This window comes from Armigeres subalbatus, chromosome 3 (assembly GCF_024139115.2).
Source record: "Armigeres subalbatus isolate Guangzhou_Male chromosome 3, GZ_Asu_2, whole genome shotgun sequence".
In the NCBI taxonomy this organism is placed as follows: Eukaryota; Metazoa; Arthropoda; class Insecta; order Diptera; family Culicidae; genus Armigeres; species Armigeres subalbatus.
Window position 1 is genome coordinate 429,770,926 of NC_085141.1, and position 12,757 is coordinate 429,783,682.

General features: G+C 37.7%; 1 protein-coding gene across 3 annotated transcripts in view; it reads left to right on the top strand.

Moving 5' to 3' along the window:
* The window catches only part of LOC134227547 (zinc finger protein 423 homolog), a 270,345-nt gene that overhangs the window by 220,863 nt on the left and 36,725 nt on the right, over nucleotides 1–12,757 (top strand). For 2 of the 3 annotated variants that reach the window (XM_062709120.1, XM_062709118.1), the window contains one exon: nucleotides 12,279–12,580. In XM_062709120.1, coding sequence (XP_062565104.1) covers nucleotides 12,279–12,580 — 302 coding nt within the window. Of the gene's footprint in view, nucleotides 1–2,626; nucleotides 2,926–12,278; nucleotides 12,581–12,757 lie in introns of those variants that run through there. The other variant, XM_062709121.1, reaches the window with a different exon arrangement.

Here is a 12,757-nt window from a genome sequence, read left to right on the forward strand (position 1 = left end):
ACCGCCAGCTAAGGGTTTTGTACTTAGCTGATAGTGCAGCCTGGGCACTGTTGTCCTTCTGACATCAGCTCATAAAAAGTTCGTTTTGGAGCGAACATATAGCCTTTACGTATACTTTGTATAGGCAAAACACATAAAAAAAAAAGTAAAAAAAAGTCAACAAATGCTATAAAATGACAAGAGTTTAATACAACAACAGGAAAACAAGCATTGATAACATGCGAGTATAAAAAAGCTCGAATAAAACGCGCTCGCCAATAATACTTTACTCAGTGTTTTTGTAAATACATTTTGTAAATAATTCAACATTTCAACTAATTCTTCGATAACGTTTTTCATCGATTTATTGTGTTATTTAATAATGCATGAAAGGCATAATCTTTACTAGGTGATTCAATCTGTTCTTTTTTCATGGTAATTAGCTTAGCAAAGGGGCCCTCCTTAGCAGGGTTCGGATTTCTCACTCACTCACGCGACAACAGATCGCTCCACCATCCATTTCGGATAAATTACAGTGCGATAAACTCCGGCACAAGCGATGGTGTGAAAAATTGTTATCCCTCTTCCCATGTTTCGTGAAAATCAAATGCTGCTTACTTTGCTTCTCCGAATTGATTGCATACGACGATGCGCCACGATAAGTAGTAGGTCCAAGACAGCAGTTTTTCTATTTGCTTTCAATCGGTTCGTGTGGTGGCGTGGTTATAGTGGGCGCTCTATGCATTTTAAAATTGTTTTGGGTTCGAATCCCGTCGCGGACCTACATTTTTGTGAATATGCTTTTAAAACTTATCTGGAGAAGTGGCGAGATGGAGAATTTGGAGGCCCAAAATTAAATTATCTGGCAAGCAGCCGCTCGCGAGTTTATCGCCCGCCTTTCTATCCGGATAAAATATTGTGTGAGAACACTTGCTCAAAGGAGAATATGGAAAAATTGCACTCCGCTGTTGGGATCAATCCTGGGTTTTTATTCATATGAGTGAGAATTCCGAAGCCTGCTCCTTAGCCTAGCGGTAAGATGCGCGGCTCTAAAGCAAAACCATGCTGAGGGTGGCTGGGTTCGATTCCCGGTGCTGGTCTAGTTAGTTTCCGATTTGTAAATTGTCTCGACTTTCCATGACATAAAAGTATCATCGCGTTAGTCTCATGATATACGAATACAACGAATGCAACTGGGCTTAGAAACCTCGTGGTTAATAACTGTGGAAGTGCTGAATGAACACTACGCAGCGAGGCGGCAATGCCCCAGTGTAATGCCAATTAGAAGAAGAATTAGCTTAGCAAACTTTCAACTTTCAAGTGTTCTAGATGCACTTTCGGAGCCTTCCTTAGCCGTGCGGTAAGTTGCGCGGCTACAAAGCAAGACCATGTTGGGTTCGATTCCCGGTCCCGGTCTATGAAATTTACGGGCGTTGGAAATTTTCTCGACTTCCCTGGGCATAAAAGTATCATCATGTTAGCCTATACGAATGCAAATATGATAACTTTTCTTAGAAACCTCGTAGTTAATAACTGTGGAAGTGCTGAATGAACACAAAGCTGCGAGGCGGCAATGTTCCAGTGGGGGATGTAATGCCAATAAGAAGAAAAAGAGGCACCACTTCCACAGATTTTGATTATTAGTATCATATGCCAACCTAATGCATAAATTTTTGTATACTGTATACACAGAGAAAAGGAGATAATTCCCAATCCTAAAGATTCATCCGACCGGACCTGTGAATTAAGGTTTGGTAATGCCGGACCTTTACCGATTATGATGTCTGAGCTCTTTAAGTCTCTAAGCTAAACATGATTGTTTATTATGCCATGAATGAAGGAAGAAAAAATTGTGAACTTATATTTGCATCAACAAAAACTCTGAATAGTGTGGTTACAAAATGTATATAAAGCAGTTGTATTTTCTTACAAATTTGGAAGGGACTTTTTTCATTTTGGTATAGTTTAATATGCAATCTATTGCACCTGAACTAATTAACTTTTGAATCGGTAGATGAGGCCATACCTGTCGCCCAATAAGGTACCATAATACTGCCTGGATATGTTGACGGTACAAGGGTGTAAGATGCTCCAAAAGTATACATCCGAAATCATGAGAAAAATAAGACTTGACTCCAATGCTCACAATCTTTCACAACCTGACCAACATACAGCGAGAGAGTGATCCAAATGAGAGTGTGAGGCAATGCCACATAATGTTTAGCGTGGAGAACCTAAAGCCGATGTGCGTCGCGATGTGGCTCTCCTCGAGGTATGCTCTCCAAAGGAACGCAACGAGGCATTGACATCGGAGCAACTATAGCAGAAACAGTCCAACGGGCGCTGGAATACCTAAATGGATTTACCAATTTCACAGCATAGCACAACATGGCACGGGCGGTTTACGTGCCACCAACATAAGAGCATAGTCCCTCTGATGCTTTTGGGCTAAGAGATAATCGGAGAGTGAGAGAAGAACTAAAAAAAATCCTGATTCATAGGTTCAATGTGGGACATGAACGAATGTGAATATAGTTTCTGTTCCTTACCGTTCGGTGCTATGTGAAACGTTTATTTTCTTCAGTATATAGTTGGGCGCTAGCGTCCCAACAGAGCTCAGTCACCAGCTATTCGTTGGGTGCGTTGGACACAGTTGATCCAACTGGGAGTTTTTGGTGATCCATTTGAACCTTGTGGAATGTGTGAGTGAAATATAAAATATCATATTTGAAAAGTGCAACTAAGCTATGTGTGCACTCGATTAATCAGAATGCAAAGTGCAAGAGATGCAGTGATTCAGTTGCAGTTGCATTATTATAGTGATTTGTGTCGGTAGGATTATGGCCATGAGAATGTTGTATCGAGGACCAAGTACGCGACTGGAAACATTGATTGAAAGAATACAGCAAAGCAGCAAGGACTATTACCCGCTGATGATGAGCCAAGGTGAAGACAGTGATGATATATAAAATATGACATGTTGCTACATATGTGTAAAAAAATTGTGAGCATGTTGAATAAGAGAGCCAACATCTGAGCATGTGCACAATTAGTGTTAAGGGGAGCTAAAGGATACATTATACAAGGATCAAAAATCGAGTGATTTCAATGCGTAACAAGAGATGAAATTGTTACAATTTTACGCAAAATACGTTTCGGTTGTCTTCAGTTGAGTGCAGAGGCATAGGATTTCCAATCCGGAGATGGGGAGTACGATTCTCGGTCCGATCTAGGATGCTTTCGGGTGCGAAACATTCTCTACTCCTTCAGCTTACCACACAAGATATACATTCATGCGATGGCATAGATAAATCTTTAATTAATAACTGTGAAAATGCACTACTATGAAATTCATCTATTTTATTAGACTTAGTAGTAATAAAATCAATCTAATCGCTAAGAATAGAGACATTGTTCCTCACAAATGACCATTTTGTATGAAAAACAGTAAAAACGTTATTACTTATTTCCTCCACTGTAGGTTGGTTTGAGTGATCATTCGTGTTTCAATGTTGCCCAAATTAGTAGATAGCGAGTTTTGAAAACTGCACGCAGCTTCTTTTCTAGTATACACCCAAATAACAAATCTGACAATTATTGTATAAAATTTTGGCATATACAATTCTGTAAGCTTTTGATACATATATTGTATTAAAATAGTACAAATCTGTAAGATTTTGGCATATAAGATTCTGTAAGCTTTTGATACAGATATTGTATTAAAATTGTACAAATCTGTATGATTTTGGCATAAAAGATTCTGTAAGCTTTTGATACAGATATTGTATAAAAATAGTACAAATCTGTAAGATTTCAATACAACAATTGTATTCAAATCTTCCGAAATTGTGTATGCCAAATTATTATACAGACATTATACATACAATTATTATAAAATCTGCCATCCGTTGTTTGGGTGTGAAAATGTAGATTTTCGATTTTTTGACTTTCTCGTATACTTAGTAGGGGGCACCCCGACGTGACTTTTGACAGATATTACATAGGGGAACGGTGCGCCACTTCATCTCATAGCTCCTATTTCCATCCCATCAAAACAAAGAAATGGAAAGGAATTTGGTTTGTTTATTATTTTTGTGATTTTTTTCAGCAGTGAGCACGCATGTTGACAAAAAGAAGCGACGAATTTGGTGCCGTATTTCTTTGTTTAGCGATGAGATGGATATATGTACAGTGAGATTGAGGTCGGAACAGTTCCCCTATATCATGCACTTTTTATCAAGTGAAAAACAAAGAAAAACTACCGAAAAGGTAAATTTATTACGTATTTATATAGTAAATTTACTCTTTTTTGTGGTTCAATATTGAAGCCATCGTAGCGTTTGCAATAAAACTTTTATTTCAACTTTTCAAAATGATTGTTAATTTCAATTGTCGCCACCCGAACATAGTCGGTTGTCGGCACCCGATTTTACAAGGGAAATATTAAGACAAATCAAAGTTAATTTCCTAATTTCATGTTATTGGCCTAGATGTCAGCAAAAACAACCATTCTCGAAAACTTGATTAAAAATATATAATGTACTTAAATGTAATTAATTTCGTTGCCATTCACATATTAAATTTTGATATTTTCAGCCATAACGCCCTCACTTCATATTTTTCCATTTTTTATGTTTTTTTTGGGTGCCGACAACCGACCACCTTTTTCTAAATGGCATAAAATCAACACTTAACAAAATTATGATTAAAAAAAATTCTATTAGACAGATGCACCAGTTTTCAAACACACAAACACTACACTATTTCACTGCCTTTGATCGCATATTAGTTCCATATAAAAAAGCTTCAAATAGAGAAAATGAGGAACAAACATCAAGCCTACTTGTCCCATTATCAAGGAAAAAGGGACTCATATACATTCGTTTTCCAAAACTGGCTTGATTTTTTTACTTTTCCTGAACAAACATTCTTATTTAACAGCATTAGATTATACTATCATGAATATGGGCCGTTACAGATGATTTCGAGTCAAGTACGAGACACTGAAGACGGCCTCACAGTTGGGGTCAAAATACGTAACAAAACGTAGTGGAATTAAATGGAAAGTACTAAACTCGTCTTAGACAGTTGAGCTACAGTAAATTTTAATAATTAAAATTTAAAATTTAATTTAAAAAGTTTAAAATAGTGGCAACTATTGTAACTGTTGGTGAAAGGCCAAATATATGTAATGTCTATTTATTGAGCTGATTTTCAATATATGAAATTCATCCGCAGGTATTGCATTACACATTCATTTCAGGACATGGTAAGCAAGATTCTATTAATTCAAACCACAACAGTCTAACACACAAAGCTTTCACTCATGTAATTGTTCAGATGTGCTTGGTTTGGTGGAGTTTTACTTTGTGAGCCATTTCACTTACTGTTCGTGTAAGTTCATTTTGATAGCAGAGCTGACTGGCAATGAAGAAGCGGGTATCAGAACTATTTTATTACAAAGCAATTATATTAATGTATATTTTTGGAGCAATCTACAAGATATAGAACTATGTTCTGATTTTTTTTGGAAAACAACATTAAGCTTATTTGTTCTATTTTCAATTTCTTTTTTTTTTTTTGTCTCAAGGTGACTAAAAACACCGTTATTGCAGAATCTGCTATTTTGTGAAGCAACGCTTATTAGAATAGTATTTTCTACTTAGATCTTTCAAACCTTAATTCTAAGCGATTGATTTTTATTCTAATTCCTTCAATCATGTGGACAGTACAATTCTATAAATCAAGCACGGAGAAAAATAAGTCAATTTCAGCAGTCATTAACGAAATCAATATTTACATGTACATGTAAACATTGATTCCGTAAATGCCTACCATTGAACGTCAGCTTTTACTGATTGATATTCATAATTTGTTTAATATTTGAATATTTTAGACATTTCATACTTTTTTACCTTTCTCGTATACTAAGTAAACGTATGTTCGCTCCAAAAACAAACTTTTTATAGAAGGCCCGGAGACCCTTAGTGTTTTATACCGGTAAATGGCCATTCGTCTCACTTACTTACTTATGAATCCTGTACACATCCGGTGGTACAAAGGGCCGACTTGAAAGATCTCCATCCTGAGCGTTGCCCAGCTATCGCTTCAACCTGTTGCCAGGTTAGATTTCGGTCGACTTCTTTTATTTATTTATTGAGGCTTCGCCGCCAAGAGCCTCTGGGTCTGCCTCTGCTGCGATGTCCCGCTGGGTTCCAGTCTAATGCTTGTTTACAGATTTCGTTTCCGCCCCTACGTAGAGTGTGGCTGACCCAGCCCCAGTTTCGATCCCGAATTTTCTGTTGCTATCGGCCTCTCGTGACAACGACGATGAAGCTCGTTGTTTGAGATCCAGTTGTGAGGCCACCAGGCCCGAATTATATACCGCAGGCATCTGTTCACTTATCTGCCTGTTTTTTGACGTAGAACTACGTCTGTCTTTTCTATATTGGGGTACACTTTACGATTGCAAAAAATTGAAAATCGTCACGAAAATATGATAGACTTTGAACGTTAATATCTCAGCCGTTTCTCGATGGATTTTCAATTTTCTTGGACCATTCGATCAAGGAAGAGTCGACGCTTCATACCCGATGTACACTGAAGTCGTTTGTTACGCGGTTATTTTTACAGGAATCGTTTTTTATGCGACTTTTTATTCACGCGAATTTCTGGATTTCCGCATTCATTCAGACATACTTTGGGATTTACGCGGTTTTTAACGTTGTTTTAATTTACGCGGCCCATATCTTCCGCGTAAAAATCGACTCTAGTGTGTTACAATATCTATGTATATGCAATAGATATTTACTATTAAAAACTTGCTAACAGTTTAGCACTTGGTTTCAATCAGTCAATCTCGTAAGTGCATCGCAAGCTTCTTCTTCCATAGTACTACATTCCAACTAGAACTTGGCCAGCTTTTCAACTAAGTAATCTATTAGCATTTCTTTAGTTATTCATTGAAAGTTTTTTATGTCCGCCATTGCAGGGCTTTTAACTAACTGCAGTTCGTTTATGCTAACTTAAACGTGCGTTTTCCTTGGAAAGCTTGGGGGCATTTGTTGATGCAGTAGTGGGGCTCGGAATCCTTTTCGCTGCTGCAGTGAATGCGTTCTGGTAAACTTTCTTTGGCTCGTTTTTGGTGATTCGTAGGTGTCTGCCGGATTAAACGCTAAGTCCGACGCAATTCACGTGAAGGAATAATTATTATTATCAATAACGCCATTGACAGCCCAGCTTTCGCAATAGATTTTTCTGTAATGAGCCACCAGGGGCTTAGACTGACTTAGCGATGGGTGGTAAGTCTCTGTAGCAGTTTGCGTCGGTAATGGTTGCAGCTGTACACTATCAGCCAGGCTTGTGCTTTTCAAATTGTGTAATCGATTATCATTTAAAATAATATAAACCTAATTAATACCAATTTAATGTCAGCAATGAAGTTCAATCGGATGTTTGGCATTGTTACCAATGCTTCGAATCGAGATACAATTATCGAACGATTCTTACTCTCTATCGAGTTTTTATCAATTGGTAATTTGGATATGTGAACGCTTGAGAGTGTTGTTCATCCTCTATTACCGTGGGGCATCGAAATCCGTACACTTAGGCACCTTAGTATATGAAAAAGTCATTAGAAAATAGGAATCGAATGTAAATAAAACTTTTTTCACTGACACAGGAGCATGAAGGCTTCTACTTTTGAAGTGTTTCACATTTACTCATTAAAAACTACGAAAAACATGATAAAATAATGGATAAAATCTACTACTCCTGACTCGAAATCCGTCCACTGTGGACGGGTTTCGAATCAAAGGATCAAAATCCGTACAGCTATTATTTAACTAAATATTTAAATTGAAGCAGTCTTATTGACTAAACTCCCACTGTAAATAGTTCGATACGCACCTTGAGAAGCGATCCCTTCGATTTGTGTTCTGCTTATCTTATGTAATGATTCGCAATTAGCAATTAAAACACAGTTACTTTTGGTGCAATTATGCTCTACTCGAAAACAAAATGGCGGCAAAAACTCCGCGTTTGGTGGGTGGCGATTTGTTTTTGATTTTTACTGTTTTAATTTCAAAGCCTTCTTTCCATTTCTTTGTCTTAGAAGCTTACTGCCAAGTATCTGAACAGGATACGATAAATTATTTCTACATTAATTACCTTTAACACCCTCTAATTTATTGATATCTCATAAAGTGGACGGATTTCGGTGCTGTACGGATTTCGGTCCCGCACGGTATTAAAAAAAAAAAATACCTTCATTTTCAAATCTTGGTACAAAAATTATATACAACACATCGAAAACAGATTCAGGCTGGGCTTGAAAAACGCTTGCTTGCATACAGCTACGTAGTTCAACGTCACCTTTGCGTACAACCCGATTGGGCTGAACCTTTGAGTTTTTTTTTCAGATATTTCTTAAACTCGCAAAGGCAGCCCTTGCTTTTTTGATCCGTGCGCCTATGTCGATCTTGTTACCGCCGTCTTACGCCATTTGGCTACCAAGATATTGGAAGCTTTCAACATTCTCCACTGGTTGCCCGGCTACTGTGAAACTGGAAGGAGTCACCGTGTTTACATCCAACGGTTTGGTTTTGTTGACGTTGATGACTAAACCTGCCAAAGAGGAGCGCTCGGAAAGGTCGTTGAGCTTACCCTGCTGAAGACACTTTGTTCCTAAAATATCATCTTCAAGGCGAAAATATTTTTTTCTTCCTAATTTCACGGCGTGGCCTATTGAGCATCGCTTTCCTCACGGTCACAGACTTATCATTCGTTGGGGCATGGGGCATTGGGCTGATCAGGCGGTAGTTGAAGAATTTGCCCCTTATTCTCAACACGCAAATGTGGTCGCTTATCGGCTTCCATAGAATTACTCGCTTCATCTGCTTCCCGATCACCATGAAGCCAAGTCAACGTTCTATTCTATCGCCGCCGCCACAGTAGATGTGGTAATTGTTGGTGCAGTGTTCGCGATGAGATCCATCGCTCGGATTTCACATTTTCCGGTTTTGGGCCACCGTATTTCCTGGATTACTACCACGCTCACGCCGACCTTCTGCAGTTAACAAGCCAGGAGCCCAACACGTGCGGGTTCATTCAAAGCTCTCACGTTCTAAGATCCGACTTTCCAATCGATGACCTTCATTCGATACCGGGTCTGTTGCCGTTGAATCCATTCGTTTTATCTACCTTTATCTGTAGAATATTCGCTCCTTCTTTTCTGCATACGACCATAGATCCCACCGGAGTTGTTCACCCGATCTTCCTTAAGGTTGTTCGTACCCTGGCCAACACAACGGAGGGGAAGGGATGGGTGTTGCTGGGTGAGGGAAGATACATTAATTACGTAACGCAAAAAATGGCAATTTTTAACCCCCCCTTCCCCCCTATGTCACACTTTTTGTATGAATCATTGAAAATTTTTGTATGGATTGTCACACTAAAAAAAACTTCAATCGCGGGGGGAACCGGTTTTAATGATGCATTTCTACTTGTTTTACATGGCTGTGCGAAAAAATCAGAACGAAAAGCGGAGTTTGAGGTCCATAGTAAATTTTACCAATCGACTCAGCTTAACGAGCCATTTAAATGTCATTTTTGTTACATACTTTCTCCTCAAATATTCAACGCTTTTTAATTCAATCCGTTTTATATTTCTTTAGCCTGGTCCATTTATGATTGGAAACAACTTGTTGCTAGCGATGTTTGTTTTGCGCCCAGACAGAAATCGAAACGGTTTGTCTTTTTTTTTTTCTTTATTTATGTGATTTTTTAATTTTAAAATTAAGTTCATCAGTTTGTCGAGCTGCGTTTATTTGTATAAAACAATCCTGGATCTCTGGTCCTTCTATCAGAGATCGGTTTTGGAGGGATTCTACAGCCTTTCGGTACAATTTTGTTTTACGAGAAAGGAAAACAACAATTTTAAAACTGAAAATTGACAATTAATTACCAACAAGACACTCGAATAATAAAATTTTGACAGAAATTATGTCACGTTTTTGTTCGAAGTAGTCACCAATTTGCCAAAAATATTGGTAAATTATAATTGTACTAAATGACCCAATTTATTGTTGAATGAAATGTTCTTTTTTTCAAATTTTTTTCAGAAACAACACATGACACCAAATTTAAATACGATTATCACTAATTGTACCAAGAGGAAACGCCAATTAAAGACACACTTCCTCAATCTTCTGGTGAGGCGCACTGAACAGCCACTCGTATGCACAATAAAAGTGAAGAGCGTGCTGTTCATTTGAAACATTCTCGATCCCTCTTAACTCAGTACGAGGCATAATGCTATGTCTCACAAGCGTGACAGCGAGAACAATTATGACATTAGTTTAATATCAAGATTAAGACGATATATCGCTTCATCAGGGGGCAGCTGAACTGATGATGTAGTATGAATTGGCGCACTACACCAGATAAATCCAGGCTCATCGGAAGAGTGTCGCTTGACCTTTAGTCAGTTTCAACGGCAGAAGTGATAAAACGTGGATTAAATACTCCACATCCTCATTAGCTTTCCTTTAGGGGAACAAGTTTGCCTGTCTTACTCGCAGTGCTCACGGAGCTAGTGTTTGTTTATGCATAAAAGGCCCACACGAAAGAAACACGCACATCGGTGACATCTGGAGAAAGATTGCCCGCCGCTGCGTCCCCGCACTTGATATAATTGAAAGCGATTTCATTAATGCATCCATGAGTTAAATAAGCCTCAACCACTGAAAAAGTTACTCATCGAAACGTTGATACCGTTTCCAGGAAAAAATAAAACAAAAAATAAAAATAAAACACACAAACTAGGTATCATCATTATGTTTTGCCTTCCTCGAAAGCTTAAGTTGTACCGAAAGGCTATTCTAGATTGATTCATATTTAGACTTTTCGCTCCTTTAAATAGCTTAAACCTAGGAACTTTTTTTCTATTGGGCGTGATTGATTCTGACCTTGACATGAGACAAGAAAAATAACCGAAACTGAGTTTTCATTATTGTCCGCAGAATTAGGAACATTGTGCGCAGAATATGGAACATTTCTCGCTTAACTTTTCAAAAGGACCTAAGTAACATTATTTCATGAATTAATTTGAATAGCGCAATCAACAGAACAACATGAAAGCTTAGGACCATTTGAAAAGTCAAGCGAGATTTCATCATATGTGCGCCGAATTAGGAAGCATGTGGCAATTTACAAATCGATTAATAATAGGGGAACGGTTCCGTTTCCCATCTCTCAAAGCATATTTTCATCTCATCGCAAAACAAAGAATGGAATAGTACAAACTCGTCTGACAAGTGAATACATTCCACTAAAAGATTACATTTTTTTTTATCGCTCCAAGTTAATAAGTTTCCTTAGACTAATGAGACATATATGTGCGCATCGTTTCAGAACTATAAAATCCGTTCCATATTTCAACACATATGCTACTATAGCCCTCTTTTCATTTAACGAATTTTCTCATCTGGATATATATACTACATAGGGAAACGGTTGGGCATTTCTCGCTTAACTTTTCAAAAGGACCTAAGTAACATTTTTTTCATGAATTAATTTGAATACTGCAATCAATAGCTTTCATGTTGTTCTGTTGATTGCGCTATTCAAATTAAATCATGAAAAAAATGTTACTTAGGTCCTTTTGAAAAGTTAAGCGAGATTTCATCTCATAGCTCCTATTTCCATTCCATCAAAAACAAAGCAATGAAAAGGAATTTGGTTTGTTTCTTATTTTTGTGATAAAATCACCAATGAACACGCGTGTAGGCAAAAAGAAGCGACGAGATTGGTGCTGTATTTCTTTGTTTTGCGATGAGATGAATATATGTTCAATGAGATGTAAAACGAAACAGATCCCCTATATACAATACGTTAGAATAAAATAAATCAACCTAACAAATCACTTGATGGTCTACCTGATTTACATGAATGATAAAATGGTTAAAATGTGATATACCCACCCTTAATCAAGACGAAAATTCCTCCACAAATTGTGATTGATGCAAATGTATATTTCATTGTATATTTGGTTTCTCTTGATCTCATTTATCCTTTCAACCGAATCTGCGTGATAATAAAAAGGATCAGCACCAGTATCCTCAAAAACTACATACGTAAGGCTAAGAAGGTGTAATGGACCGTCACATCAATATAAATTTGCCATCATAAATAATCCATTACCTGATTATCATCGTATAGCAGTCATCAATCTAATTATGACTTCCGCTTATTTTGTTCTCTACATATTCTAACATAGTATTCTCTTTTTTATCTTGCAGAGCTCTACTCTTCGCACACATCGTCAAGCTTTTCACCCTCCATATCGGATGGCATGACGACGCCGACCTCGTTAACCAACGACGGTGATGCAGGATTGCCGAATGGGGACTCTGCTGGCGGTGCTGATACTTCTGGAGACAAATGCCGCTCTGAGCGGCGCAACCGGATTGACAATAATAATAAAATAATTAAAAACAACAATCACACTAATAGCCACAGCAAGAATAATGACGGTACTTATCGCTGTCAGTTCTGTGATAAAACATTTCCACGTCTAGGATATCTAAAGAAGCACGAGCAGGTGAGTTCCGTTTTATCAGCTTGAACATTATTTTTTGCAACTTGTTTTGAGTCCTTGGGTTACGATTTTATTCAACACCCATAGTCTCGTTATGTCTGTAAGACAGTTTATGTACTTTATGTTTGCATCCTGCTATCAATCTTTTAGTTTATTCTATAGACGAATTTCGCGCCAACC